The 15,254-nt window shown below is 37.6% G+C and overlaps 1 protein-coding gene across 9 annotated transcripts; it reads left to right on the forward strand.

Moving 5' to 3' along the window:
* Window positions 1-4,398: 4,398 nt before the first annotated feature.
* DTWD1 (DTW domain containing 1) lies at window positions 4,399-13,654 on the forward strand. 9 transcript variants are annotated; one of them, XM_064668843.1, is made up of 6 exons: window positions 4,673-4,780; window positions 6,007-6,300; window positions 6,978-7,238; window positions 8,253-8,396; window positions 8,814-9,084; window positions 12,838-13,654. In XM_064668843.1, exons 2-6 carry the CDS (start codon window positions 6,205-6,207, stop codon window positions 13,065-13,067), a joined length of 1,002 nt encoding a protein of 333 aa, XP_064524913.1. In that variant the 5' UTR covers window positions 4,673-4,780; window positions 6,007-6,204; the 3' UTR covers window positions 13,068-13,654. The 9 variants fall into 9 exon arrangements, with proteins under 9 accessions (XP_064524918.1, XP_064524913.1, XP_064524911.1 ...); XM_064668841.1 differs by having other exon boundaries at window positions 4,709-4,780; window positions 5,330-6,300; XM_064668847.1 differs by lacking the exon at window positions 6,007-6,300 and adding an exon at window positions 6,564-6,618 and having other exon boundaries at window positions 4,742-4,780.
* The last annotated feature ends 1,600 nt before the right edge of the window (window positions 13,655-15,254 follow it).

Genomic DNA, 15,254 nt, shown 5'->3' on the forward strand with positions numbered 1-15,254 from the left:
AGGAAGACACTGGACTAACATTTCCTTCTATTTTAGGAGGTAAGAACTGAGTCTAAGCTGTGCCAGAACTGTGTCAAGAAGTGCCAATAGGATGTTAATATTTCTTGCATCTTGCTTTTCTGGGTATATTTGCACCTATTTAAGCACAAATAAACAAAAATTTTCAATAAGTCCTCCAAAGGTGTGTGGCATTTCAGAAAGCAGCAGCAGCTTCTGGCAGTGTATTATAAATATCTCTAACAGGAAGAGCTGTAGATTATAAACTCACATAAAATTTTTATCCAGTGCAAGTAATAAGATCTCCAGCCATTCTTTGGATGTCAAGGCATTAGGCTTTGCTTAAAAAAAAAAAAAAGACTTTTTATATTTTGTAGGACTAGTGATTACTTTTGTACATTGTCAACTTCAACCAACATGCTTCTCTGTGTGTGTTTTTAACACTTTTTCTCTTGCATTTGTGCACATGTTTTGTGGCAAGTGCTATCAACAGGTCACTCTTTAGACACAGAGTTTATCAAGGCTGCTCAAGAATCTGAATTTTAAATCTCTCCTTCACTCTGTACAACTTGTTTTTATCAGCTTGACAGTATTTGGACTTGGATAAATGACAGGAATTAGGTTTCCTTCATTTATAAATGTGAAGCAGTCAAAATTCACTTAGAATATTTACAATACTCTTCAGTCCGATCAGGTAGAAACTATCTTAAAATAGATTGTGACATTCAGCCAGTGCAATACTAATTAATGATAGGTTAATGTGCAAAAAATTATTTTTATTAATAATAACAACTTAATATGCAAAATAGGTCAAAAGTCAGGATTGCAGACTATGGTTTCTCACTTGTCTGCAAGGGAAGCAACTAAAGTATTTAAAGCCATACCTAATTCCCACTGGAGTGAGTAAAAGATAAAACCAGAGAGGTCAGGGTTGCAATAACACTCTAAACTGCTGTTTACAATTTTTGTGGCTGAGTCAGTCATCATATTTACACAGTGTTTAGAATTTCCATTACCCAATATATCTGAATTCATGTAGCCTTAGAAAAATTGACTGACTCAGTTTGGTGTCGGAGATATTTCTTCGACTTCCAAGTCAAACCATAGTCATTAGACAGAATCCTGTGTACCTTTTTACATGTAAGGCAAAAAAAAAATCACCTATATATTCCTAACATTTGACTTCTCAGCAATATATTTGGCAACCTGAAAAATGTTTAAATACTCAATTCATAATTAATGTTATTTCACACAATGATATAAACAATATTTTCAGCTAATTCATACTATGAACTGTGAAGGTACTTCAGATAAGGAGCACTGGTCTAAAACTGATACTTCAGGTGACTACAGATACCTTTGGAGATATAAAGAAATAAAAAGGACTTTTTCAAGTCCTTTTTTTTTTCTCCTCCAACAAACATACAGAGAGAGGTGTAATCCCACTTCTGGATCCAATTAAAAAAAAAGTGAAAATTTAATCTTTCTTGTTTTATCCATAAAAAGAATTAAAAATATGTAACACTCCTGTGCTTTCCCCATCTCACTCATCTGAGTCAGAATTTCCTCTGCAGCAATTTGCTCTGTAACAATTCCTTAAAAAAATTAGCAAGGTTTAGGTAGCAATAGAGGCTGGATTGATAATTTTATTGATTAAAAGCTCTAATCAGGCAAAGACTTTACACATATCTGGATCTACATCTAAATGTGTCTGCACACAAAACTTATCACACTGTACAGTGCTGCTGCATCACTGGAATGATTGGAAGGCTTAAAAGTCACCATTTTGATCTTTCTATATGACTCATCTTTCCTTCATAACGCCAGGAGCTGTGGAGAACATGTTTGCACAGACTTTTGCCTGTACTTTATTTAGGCCTGAAGAAAAATGCTCCTAAAACCCAGGCAGAACTGGGACTTTGGCTTATTAGACTTTTTTAAATTATAAACTTGACTCTTACAACCTGAGGGAAAGCTGTAAACACTTATCTGGGCCAATCTTTCAGGTACTCTTTTCAAGGATGTTCCTCTAGATAAGCTGGGCCACTGTAACAAAAATACTTTTTCAGCATAATTCTCTAGTTCAGTGACATGGGTCAAATCTGAGAGTGGACTGATGTTCAGTGGAACACGTTCATACACACATTTACATATAACACTGAAGGAATAATCTTTTTGTAGCTTACCCACCAAAGAGAAAGGTTCATCGAGAGAGAGACAACTCAGCCAACCCTTCTGCAGTCAGTCCATTGGAAAAAGTTATTTCTGAAAGTTACACAAATGCAAAGATTAAGTAATCTGTGAAGGCTATTTTGCATAAAGAATTGTAATAGGAGTGTAAATGCATACAACATCTAAGAATCTCTAATTTTGGCACCACTGTAAGGAGACTGTGATTTCCTCCTGTACTGCATTCAGAGGTGATTACATCATCTCCAGGAGACAGAACAACTGAAATAGGCCAGGGAGGCCCATTAGAGCAGACACAGAGTAATTAAAAAGACTATAACGTTTTAGTTAGACAAGGAGATAACTCAAGAAAAAAGGGTCATTATGTTTCTAAAGAGACAAATAAAATCATGTGCAATTTAAGTTCTCAGAAAGGCCAGTAATGCCTTCCATCTGTTGAGCACAGCTTTGGAAGCACAGGAGGAAAGTCTGTTCCTTGATCTAGCACAGAATTCAAACAAGCAGCCCAAATATTTGAGCAAATTGTTGAAACCAAAGGTAATTGTTTGAAGTTAACCATCAAATTGATCACTTTCCTGAAATAACTTAGTAAGTGTTAATACAGAGTAATTCATGTGTTTTTAAGCCCTCTGGTAGAGCTGAAAGACATCAACATGTTCTATCTTAATAGCAGGGCAGCAAGACAAATTATTTCTTAAAAAAAAAAATCAGTGAAATGCTATTGAATGTAAGGAAGCTATTGATACACATATGTTCATTCTGTGATTCTGTGACTTCAGGGTAAAAAGGAAAAAGGCAATAATAGCAATTAGAAATTAAAAAAAAATTAATATTTTGTTCTTACATTATCCCTAATTAAATATTTCCATTTTTATGTCAAGTTGCTCTTTATACTGGAATGTTCCACCCACCAAAATATTTTCACACATTTTTTGGTTTTTTGTTCCAGTGAGAGAAGTAGTTCTGGGTCAAAGCAAAATGCGAAAAATATGTAAGGGCACTTAATCAGAAAGGTAGAACCTCCATTTCCTTCGCAGTACCTCCATAGCATTTATACTATTATTAGTTATGCACTTCTAAAATACACACTGAAGAAAAAGCAACAAATCTGGCACTGTTCTTACAGATTTAGTTTTTAGTTTAGAAGTGGGAAGCAACGGGAGAGTTTCAGATTAGCCAAAGTGTTCACTGAAATCAATCAATTGGTATCTTCTGAGTTCAGTATAATTAAAAAAATCAAACTTTAGAGTTGCAACTGAGTAGAAATCAAGCGTGAGGAATTCTGGTTTGGAAAAGATAATATTTTTTAGTATATTCTGAAATTAAGAGCCCCAAACAAAAGTGATACAGCATCCATTCCTAAAATATTATTTCAGTATTGCAGTTTTTGGGTAAATAACTGTATAGAATAAAAGTATACAAAGGAGTAATTCAGCTTTCAGAGCCTGATTTTAAATTATGAGGAAGCTCAGTTTATTCCCAAACAAGTTCTGCACTAAGCACCCAAAGAAATAATTCAAAGAGATGGTAAACTTAGCAAAACCTACTAAAATTAAGTTTGTCAAGAAAGTGTTTTAGAAACCATTATAAAAGTCTCCTTTTGTCTAATAAACATTTTTATTTTGACATCATTAACTACTGAACATCACAAGGTATTGTCACAGCGTAAGGTAGTGAAAAATATGGATGGGGAAATGTAGCTCTTTTTCCCTACTACTGCAATGTGTGACATGCTGCCAGCATGAAGAACTGATCAAGTCAAAACAAAACAAGTAATAACGGAATGCTGGTAGGCATTCTCTGCCACTGGATGTAATACCACTGAAGTCAGTGAGGTTTTTGGGGTGTAACTGAGATCAAAGTTTGGCATAAAATCTGCCTATAATGTCAACTTTTCCCCCTAAAGCTACTGCAACTAATACATCACAGACTTCATTTCACTGAGAGAAATATTCTCTATACCAAAATTACTGGTTTAGTTTAGTCACTTCAACCTAAAAATGCAGTTACTAAAGACTGACTATTGGGTAAATGCTACTGTGGGGCAGCATCCTCAACCAGGCCAAGGAATTTCACAGAGCAGATCCCATGTCCTCTTTGGGGAGAGAGATGCAGAACCAGCACCAGGCACTCGGTATGCTCTAAGTATACTACTAGGTGGAGGAAAAATTCAGGTAAAGAAAAATCCAACTGATCCAGCTTTCCAGGAGTTGCCAAGGCAGTGACACAGACCCGCAGCCTCCCGCCCCAGCGGTTTCCAGGCTGTCCCAGGCGGTGCCCTCACGGCGGGGGCAGCGCTGGGCACATGTCACAGGGCGGGAAACACCCGGCACGGACCCCGCTGGGAAGGGCGGGTTTGCCCCCGCTCCCCGCGAACTGTGTGTGTGGTTTCTGGTCAGGTTTTTGCGACACAACACGTCGAAAAAAATCCCATTCCGGGCGGGAGGCTCCGAACAAACACAAACCCCCGGACAGAGACGGCAGCCGCTCTCAGCCCCGGGCTGCTTCCGCTCCCCGCCTCCCGCCGGGGCAGAGCTCGGCACTTTCGTTCCGGGGCCTGCGAAGGCCGCGGCGGAGCAAAGCCGGGAGGCGGGTGAGGAAGGGCTGCAGCCGGGCAGAGGATGAGGAGAGGAGCGGGGCGGAGGGCAGGACGGAGGAGGCAGCGCTGAGGGGCCGCGCTGTGCGCGGGCGGGCTCGGGCGGCCCGCGGGGGGAAGCGGCTCTGCGGCCGCGGGGCCTGCGGGACAGGGGCCGCTCAGACGTGCCCGACCGGCGGGAGCGCTTTGTTATTCCCGTGGGAGATCCCCGCCCCGAGGTCTGTGCCCTCCGCTGCCCTCAGCCCGCGGTGCTGTGGCCGCTGCGCTCACCTCGGGGAGCAGCAGCAGCAGGGCACGGCGGTGGGGAGCTCATGGCACCCCACACACCCCCAGAGCTTCACACAACCCCCGAGGTGTCCGGACCGAGGTCCGGAGTTGCCCCGGAGTTGCAGTTGGAATGTGGAGAGAACCCTCCAGCAGCAGCGATTTATCCGGGGTTTGGAGATCAGGTGTAGATGGAGTTATTTACAGTCTTAAAAGTATGTCTGAAGTGAGATTTGGGTCTTACAAGTTGCATGAACTCTGTTGCTGTCGTTTTCTGCAAAGAATACCGTATGAACACAGCTGAACGTGGGCACAGCTCTTACTGTGAGGCCGCAGCAGATCCCCTGTCAGTATCGGTAACAAAAGTGCTTCGAGGTGTCACCGTTGAGCACCACAGAGCGTAAGACATTATGCACTGAAAAGAATCGGTTTGCAGGCTGGGAATGCATGTCCAATTCCAGGGCCTCTCGCCCTCTCTGCTGCTTGAGGAAACTTGATAATAGTGTGGCTTGGTCTGAGATGTAGTGTATATTTGCTTTATCTCAGAGATCATTGAAAGCAAATTGCAATATAAATTTTGTGTGCATGTTAGATTTCGTGTTTATTGGAATGGACGTCCCTGACCTTTCAGAAGTTAGACTTTGTCAGGAGAGGGGACAGTATCAGAGCATACATGAGTATCTAATTTTACCAGACAATAACAATTTTTTCTGGCATTAATTTTAATTTTTTATTGGAAAGCTAGCTGAGTTTTTTAGTTTTATTATTTTTCAATTAAATTACACTTGATTTTATTTAAACACTTAATTTTGGATCACATCTCAGGAATTATTGTTTGTTTGTTTTTGTTAAACATGACTGGTTTGTGACATCATTTCGTAAGTGTGATCCCTGACATGAAAAAGTAAACCTAAATTAGCTGAAAGTAAATACTGAGAATGACTTTTTTTCATTTCCAGTGATGCAGCACAAAGTGCTAAAGGCAGTTTGTAACTACTGCAGGCTGTGCAGGCTGCTGACTGGGGGCTGCTTTGAAGATCAGAGAGGACCCTGAGTGATCTGTCAGAAGGGCTTTACTAAAGCCTGCAGTGACTCTGAGCCTGAGCTCACAGAGCACTAATTCTGCCTGCACTGGCTGGGGGCACATCCTGGTTCTGATGCACCGCTCAGAGTACACGGGGAAACTTCTGCACCGGCTGCAGAGGGTGAGACAACACCTGTGTGGAAGAAAGCCTGGAAAAAACTCACCAATGGTACTAAATAAATACAAACTTGCAGAACAAATCTAGGCTGGGTCAGCACTTCCTATCTGGTACATGGAGCACCAAAGCCCTGTTCTAGCTCTTCTGATTTTTCAGCCTCAAGCTTTGCTCTTGGAAGATTTCTTCTATCTCACAAAGTTCTGCCCAGGAGGGATTTCATTCAGGGTGTTTGGTTGGCCCACACACAATAAGTTTCAGGATAGAGATCTAAATTTGTACAATTAACTTTTCTCTTATGGATTTCTATCCCCTAGGCATGTAATTCATTGTTGGTAGTCAGACTGAAGACTAATGGGATTGCTCATCCAGGTAAACACTGTTTAGCAGTGTTTTCATAAACTTTTAGTCCCTGATCCTAACAACAGAAAAAAATATATTTCTGCAGGAATTGAGTGGGATAACTTAGTAAAATTATGAACGTGCCTATATGTGCATTAAAGAGGCAGATCTCAGATTCTTTCCAGCTGTTTGTCTCATGCCCTCCTGAAATCTCTTCGGAGTTCTTGGTGCTATAATAACTGAATCAGATGATTTTATTACTCCTTCTGCTGTAGGAAATACCTTCTCTGATGAGTATTTTTTTGTTAAATAGGATAATACAGAATAATTTTCAATAAATTAATTCACAGTAACTGGATTTTTATTTAACAACATATTGTGTGTTTCAGCTAACCATGTCTTTGGGTTCATCTACACAAGGACCAAAAAGAAGTACTGAGTGTTTGGAAAGCCAAGAACTGCAGACTCCATCATCATTTCAAGATAACCCTCTTCAACAATTACAGTTAGCATCCCAGGAAGTGCTGGAAAAGGCAAAAAAGAGTGGCAGATCAAAGTGCCCCCGATGCAGTAGTTCAAGGATGTTTTATTGTTATACATGCTTTGTTCCTGTTGAAACTGTCCCTACCAAAGAAATTCCAACTGTGAAGGTTAATATATCTAATGGATTTTTTATAATATTCTTGTGTCTTTTAGTTACTGTGGACAGAGAATAATTTATCTGCAACCATTTCTTTTCTGACTTACTCTTTATGGACATTCATCTTTAACACAGCTTAAGTATGAATAAACTACAGTTAGATAAAATTATTGTTCTTATTTGAGGAATTGCAGGTAGAAATACTGAAAATGGTCCAGCCCTCACATAAACACTCATGTATCTACTAGATGAGAATACAAGCTGAAGTCACTCAGCTTCTCATTCAACCAGGTAGTTCTTGGAAGTTTCTTTACAGTGCTCTTCCTCATTCTTCAGTTTCTCATAACTCTGACCAGAACAGATTGTATTGTGAACAAAAAATATGATTTGTCCATAACCAAGAGTGAATTTTACATAAAATGTGAGCTAAAAGGCATTCCTAAATGTCATAGTTATACAATTCAGATAACCACTCTCAAAATATAAATAAATAGGGCAGTGCCCTTCAGCTAAAATACTTGCAGGAACCACAAAGAGGACTGAGATGTTTTGCAAAATCAGCTGGGAACTAAGATGCATTTTGAAGGTACAAGATTGAAAGCATTGTGAAAATACTTTAGAAGTACTTTGGAAATTTGACCTATTAGATTTAGGTGTATTTTCATTGAAATGGCCATTTTTGCAATTGGATGAATACCTAATAGAGACAAGTATTCATATTTAGAACCATTACATTGCTCAAATTAAGACCCCATCTGACTTACCTTATTGATTCTGTTTCTAGAGATTGTGCCATGCTTCTTCTCAAGTATTTCCAAAAACTGAATGTAAAAGATGCCTCTTGTCACTTGTCTCTACTTTAGTTCCAAGCCTGTTAAAACAAAAATATTATCCAAAATTGTCAGATACGTTTTAATTACACACCCATAGGGATTCCTCCTGAATTTTACATAAGATTTGTACAAATGTTTATACCTCTGTGTATGATCATAAATATTGTCCTTTTTTATTTTTTTAACTCCAGTTACCTTTGAAGATTGACATTATCAAGCACCCAAATGAAACAGATGGCAAGAGCACTGCTGTGCATGCAAAGCTCCTGGCACCTGATGATGTTACAATTTATAAATACCCTTGCATTCCAGAATATGAAGAAAAGAGACATGAAGTAAGAAAACTGTAGCACTATCTAACCACCTTGAATTTCCTTTGTTCACCACCTTACATAAGTGGATTCATTGTGTACCATAAGAAATGTTTTGCCCACGTATGAACGTGTTCAACTTGCAGTAAGTTAAACAGCAGTTTGTTAAACAGCACAACAGCATTGTGCCCATCATATTCAGCAGCTGCAGTACTTAAACTTTGAATTAACATGTTTTTTAACACAAATTTAACATTACATTAGCAAATAGAATATTTTTTACAAGATACTTTTGAATTTTGTCCTGACTTAAATGTTTTATAAAATTTATAAAAATTTCTGTTCTTTAATGGAAGAATTCTTTCTTAGATTCTTTTTATTATTCTAATTCTTTTTATTAGATTTTGTTGACATTCGGATCTCTCTCTTCTTTTCATTCAGATAGCACTTATATTTCCTGGCCCCAATTCGGTTTCAGTAAAAGATATTGCTTTCCATCTCCAAAAGTACACTAAAAAAGGTGTCTGTAATAGTGATGACTGTTCCAAAGAACCAGTTCTTAAGCAAGCAAAAATAGAACCTAAAGAAGAAAAAAGTCCAAATGAATGCATCTCAAGCAGCAGGAATGAAGGCACTGGACTGAAGAAAATAATATTTATTGACAGTACCTGGAACCAAACCAACAAGATAATAACTGATGAACGACTTCAAGGTAAAAAATACAAGTTGATATTGAGATGTTATTGCTGCAGAAATGTTTAAGGGACATATATCTATAACAGACCTGAGCATGGTATAAGTGTATATGTACCCCTATAGGTACATGAAAGACTTGACAGCCTGTTTCAGGGCTGTAAATACTTCCTGAGCCAAAGACTCCATTACTTTCCATGTCATATAATTTGTTTTGCAAAATGATAATACTGAAGAAAGCATTTACATTTATTTCTCTCACTTCTCTGTTGGAACAAATCTTGTCTCACAGAATGGAAGCTCTCATGTTAAGACAGAACAGTAGTTTGAGTTATCTCTGAAGAAAGTCAAAAAGGATTCCTTTGCAGGTGGTTCTCTGCTTTTTCAGGAGACCCAGGGGAGCGTTTTTGTACACGGTGGTGGCAGACAGGCCACTGAAAGGTGAATGAGGGATTTAGGAGACACAGCACAGGCATGTCATGGCTTGGGTTCTCTTTCTAGTGAAGTTGTTACATTTTGATGATCTTGCTACTTTCCAGACTAAAAGGGAATTCCTGCTGGCCCGTTGTACCCTCGCAACTCTGGAAGCAGAAACTGGTAACTCTGCAGAAGTTTTTTGTCTTAGGTTCATTACAAGAAGTTTACATTTAAGAATTCTAATTAAATCCACAAAAGGCAAAACAATTTAGCAACAGCATTCCATTTCCTTGGAGATGAATAGGAGTTTGAAAACACTTTCATTAGTGGAAAAGGTGCACTTAGCTGGGAGGCAGCCTGTCAAGTTTATATGCAATATATATAACTACTAGTGCCTGCTTTACACTGGATCCTACAAGGAATTTCACAGACTGTCTTCCATGGAAGATGAATGTTGTCTTGCTGTCTAGTCAGTTTATTAAAGAATCCCACATGTTAGTATAATGTATTGGCTAATTAAAATCCTGTTACAAGTATTTAGTTTAACACAAAACATGCTCTATCAACTACATTGAAGTATTACTGTAACAATTAGAGTAATTGCATGTTGCAAGTTTCTGTAAAGCATTTGGAACTTATTTTGAGAGGATGAATTCAAGAAAAGTAACAGGCAGCCAGGGGAACTGAAGATTTCCATGGAAGCTTATGCAGTGTTTCAGTAAAAAAGTCATAAATGGTGTTCCTTTGGAGCTCTCAAAGGATGGTTTCCAGTTCCCCCATGACAGTGCTGATCTGGTGGACTCTTCCCTCCCTTTTAGAACATCATCTTGGATCCAGCTGTTTTCCAGTCCCCTGTTTCCCTGAGCACCTTTCAGGATTGCTGTAAGGTTTGATAGTGTCATGGAAGTCAGTTTTTTTCTTATAGGGAGAATTTTACCCCTCCTGCATCAGGTGTAAGAGTTGCACATGTTGCTTTCCTTAGTGCCCCTCATACAGAACATAAATTGCATTATCACTTCTTTTAGAGATGACAGGTCTGACTTCCAAGATGAACAAGGCAGTTTTCTGAGCATAAACTGATGACATTTTTATGCTGTACACACATGGAAAATAGAGAACTGTTGTCATTTTTCAGTTCAATTGCAAATGAAGTCATCATCCAACAAAATATTCCTGGTATATTAAAGTTCAAAAAGAAGTGATCGTAATTCCAAATAAGTAATTGCCGTACTTATTCAGAAAGATTTAAGTTACAAGAAATACTGGATGGAAACATTAATGAAGCCAAGAAAATTTAAAGAAAAAACTTGTGTTTTGTAACCTTGTATTTATATAGAGAGTAAATCTAGCAAATTGTACTGCAAGAGAAAGCAAATGAGTACATCAATCTTTTAAAAAAAGAGCCTTGAGAACTTGGACAAAAAAAGTACTTCTATATCTTCTTGTAAAAGTGGTGTAATATATCTTTAGAAAGCAAAACTAAATCAGTTGTGTTAAAGACAGGAAATATTTGAAAGTTGGTAATGTCTAGGATTGATTACTTCATTAAAAGTGGTCTCTAGATCAGAAAGGAAACAGTTCAATCTAATGTTAATAATTACTTTCTCACATGAGTGATGGAGCTTATTGGCAACATCAACATGGTTGTTAAAGAAACAAATTACTTTGATATTTTTTCCTGTAAATTTGATCCACTTTGTATTAGCCAAATATTTTATTAGCTTATACATTAGTATTGTAAGCTTTCATATTTATAATAAAACATTGCCTTTGGCTCAGTAAACTCTAACCCTTAACTCCCTCCGTTTTTATTTTTTATAAAAAACTACTAAAATTTTTTGTTTGAAATGAGCTGATCCTGCAGTTGTGGTAAGCTCAGTAGTGTCCATGGTCTTGCCTTCAATGAACTTTTGGTTGTATTCAAGCCACACCTATGTGAGAGTTTATGTTGGAAGAATCATCCCCTGGATTTACTTCACTGCTGTTCAGGTGGAAGTGTCTCTGAATTTGATGGAACTTTTCACTTTGGTTATGGCTGAGAATTCAGGTGTTGAAAACTTGTGAGGGAAACAAGCTCAATGCAGTTTCCTACTGCTGTTTTAACTTTCACATGTATAGAATTATTAGAGGTAATAATTAGCCTGTTGTTTTGAGGTTTTGTTTCCAAAATGCCAACAATAACATTTAAATTGAAGGACAGAATCTTCTGGTATTCAAGTTTTTTTAAAACACTGTAGTAGAGACTTGTTTTACTATGCAGGGTATCATACATTGCTAACTGCAAAGCAAACAACTAAATCCAGCTTGTAGTTACACTGGAAAGAATTAACCATAGTTGGAAGGTAAGAAGTATAGGATTACAGGTGCTGGGCTATAGCCCAGTTTGTGCTCCTGAATTTGGACCCTACTGAAACTTCTCTGTCCGTAATTTCCAAGCAATTCTTAGACCATATTGTTATTTGTACTATTACTTGTGCTAAACCATCTCATGTGACACAATATCAGATTTTGACATTTAGAAAAAGGTAACTTTACAACCTGCTCCTGATACTATTGACAGGTGTATACACTGTTCTTTATAATCCAACCGTCCATCCTGTTTACAAAGCTATTACACATTAAGGAGGCTTTAGTTTTGAATAGTTTGTGCATCTTAAGGAACATAACAACCAAGATACACACTTAAAATTCATCTGTATAATAGAACAGTTACAGAGACTGTGGTAGATAAAAGATTTTCATGTGCCATACAGACACCAAGTTCCCTCTTTCATCTCAAGTGGGAATGCTTTTAGTTTCTAATAAAGTTAATTACGAGATTCTGTCATACTTACTCCTGAGTAATCTCAGTGAGATTTCAGTTACTTAACAAGCATAAATGAAAAGTTTCTGGCTTTTGCAAATAGTCCTCAGCCAGGAACACTAACAGTCTGAAGGATTCTGTTTTACACTTGAAAGTGATTAACTTTGCAAAAGATGAAGTAATAATTTTAAGAACCTTGATGAGTCTTGGTAGGTGTGGGTTTCACTCTTGCCATCTGAAGAGACCCTGCAGTTTACTGAGGGTTGTGAAGCTGTTGGAATGAAAGGATAACCTGTAATTAATTGTAACTATGAGGATTGTATCCTTGTACTTACAGCATTTTTTCATCAAATTTCATAGTGGTCCATAAAGAAGGATAAAATTATTGCCTCAGGTTTACAGATGAAAAATGGAGGTACAGGAAGAGAAATGATTTGCATGCAGGCAGCCAGCAGGGCAGCAGCACAGCTAGAAAACAAAACTAAAGTCTTGTTTGGCATCCTGGCCACCAATCCTCATTGTCTAATCTGGGTCATCTTTTTGTCATGACAGGGTTGCTACAAATTGAGTTGAAGACAAGGAAAACTTGTTTTTGGCGTCACCAGAAGGGAAAGCCAGACACATACCTCTCCACAATAGAAGCCATTTATTATTTCCTTGTGGACTATCATCAGGAAATTTTGAAAGAGAACTACAAAGGACAATACGATAACCTGCTTTTTTTCTTTTCATTTATGTACACATTGATTAAAAATGCCAAGTGTTGTGCAGGAAAAGAATAAGATGTCTGTCTATAGGTGCATGACACAACTTTTTTTTGTAGTGATAAACTGCACAGACATAACTAGTTTTGTCTGACTGAAATCTGGAAATAGATTGTACAATGGCTACAGTGTTTGTCCAGAAGTAACCTGCAGACCTCATCCTTCACACCTGAGCTTGTAGAACTACTCAGATGAGCACTCTAGTCAGAGTTACTTTTTTTGAAAACAGTTACCCTTTGCTAAATCTTGCTGGATTTCATCCTACAGGTGTGATGTGCTCACTGTGATGAGCACCGTTCCTGAGGTGGGGACAGGAGGACTTGCCATAAGGAGTGATCCCTCTAACTGTAAAAATGGATTAACTTGCTAGCTTTTTATTGTTACTAATAGTTCATGTCAGGTGTTTTCCTTTTGTTTTACACAGTAATAAGGATTTCACTTCCATGACATCAAAAGCTTACAGAAATTAATAGAGTGGTATTTAATTGAGGAGAGTTGCACCAATACAAAATGAAAGAGCACATTAATTGAATACAAATTCTGTACTTTCAAAATTAAGTCTGGAAAATTATTCTAGTAATAAAAATGGTCTCTTTAAATATACAGTGTGATTTCTGTAGTACCATTCACATACTGTTATATTAAGATTATTCTCAACTTCTTGGATAATTTTAGATTTCTTCAAACAAATTTATTTAAGTGTTTATTACTATTACATAATATTATTCTGGGGAACACTAACTTAATGAATGTCACTATGGCATATTGTAAACAGTAGCATTTTGTAGGTGCCACATGCTTGTATTTGAAGCAGCAGAATGGGCTCATTGCACTGCAGGAGCTGTCTGAAAATGTAGATCTTTTTGGAGGACTCAAAGTAATTTGCAGTGACAAGAAACAGAGAAGATGGTGATTCTGACCACAGCATTTCTGACAAGGCTTCCTTAAATTAGACAGACTGTGAATCTGCTGGTTTTTCTTCTGCAGTAATTGTGTAAATGTGAACAGCACAAGTGAGAATTTCTCTGTGCTGATGAAAGTTTGCTGGTAGGTGTGGCACTGCTGTCACACTGGGAATGTGATATTTTATCATGTTTTACTGTACAGCCCATGCTGGCAGAGGCAACAGACCTGAGCAAGTACCTTACCAGCAGAGTTACATGAATATATTTTTATCATACTGTGATAAAAAAATCATGTTGAAAAAAGTTATATTTTATTGTAGAAAAAAATGTTTCATTAGAGGTACAAGATAAGATGGATAAATATTTCTGAATATTCTCAGAAGTTAAGAAAAAAATAAATCTTGTCAAATGACAGACTGAAAAATTATAATAGATTATTTCTTAAACAAAAAAAAATAAAGATTTTGTTATCACCTGTAGCATACTCTCTAGGGCACTCTCATGTCCTGGTGAATACAGAAATAGTCTTGAAAAATACTTCAAGAAAATCTGTTTATGCTTACACAGCAATCTATACAGGCCCAAAAACTGATTTGTGCTGTGTTTTAATGCTTCAGCATATTGAAATCACTTAATATTGCTTGAAACAATGCTTAATAATGCTTAAACCAAGAAACAAATACACTTCCCCATGTCATACATCAGATTTGTGTGCTTATCTGCACGAGTGAGTGCACAGAGAAATGCATTTCTGTGGATGATGGAAACAAAGCTCCTCCATTTGCAACCAGAAATGCTGGTTATGTTACAGGAGTGCACATGAGATGGGCATGAACTATAGCAGCACCAGGGAAACACAGGCCTGAAGTCAGAATGAGAAAGATAATTTTTGTATCTACCTTTATATTGAGTTCATGTGCCAGGCAATGAGAAAAATCAGCAGTCATGTCTCAGTGCTATTGAAACAACACCACTTATTCATTTGGTTCTTATTGCTATTGAGAGGTTATTTTGGCTTTTTAAAATGATTAATGCTATTTCCTTTGGTATGAATTTTGATAGTCTTTTGACATTTCCATCTGTTCTTATGTTTCTTAAACTAAGATTGTTATAATTTTTTTTTAAATCACACGAGTATAATAACTTGAGAAGGAAACTTTCACCCACTTTAAACAAACAAAAATAAAATGAACCCACTGACCTAATGTTTTACAAGAACCAGAGAGAAAAATCTGGGGGGAGACGGGGACTTACTTCCAAGACACATTTCCCTGAAAACATGTTTTTTATTTAAGAAGCA

This window comes from Pseudopipra pipra, chromosome 12 (genome assembly GCF_036250125.1).
Source record: "Pseudopipra pipra isolate bDixPip1 chromosome 12, bDixPip1.hap1, whole genome shotgun sequence".
NCBI classification, from domain to species: Eukaryota; Metazoa; Chordata; class Aves; order Passeriformes; family Pipridae; genus Pseudopipra; species Pseudopipra pipra.

What these genes read in the sequence shown, in the direction of transcription:
- DTWD1 (XM_064668848.1), top strand. Translation starts at nt 4,493, where the DNA reads ATGTCACAGGGCGGGAAACACCCGGCACGGACCCCGCTGGGAAGGGCG. An exon ending in AAGAAATTCCAACTGTGAAG is followed by an intron (nt 7,239 to 8,252) that starts GTTAATATATCT and finishes TTTTAACTCCAG; the next exon opens with TTACCTTTGAAGATTGACAT. An exon ending in AACTGATGAACGACTTCAAG is followed by an intron (nt 9,085 to 12,837) that starts GTAAAAAATACA and finishes TTGTCATGACAG; the next exon opens with GGTTGCTACAAATTGAGTTG.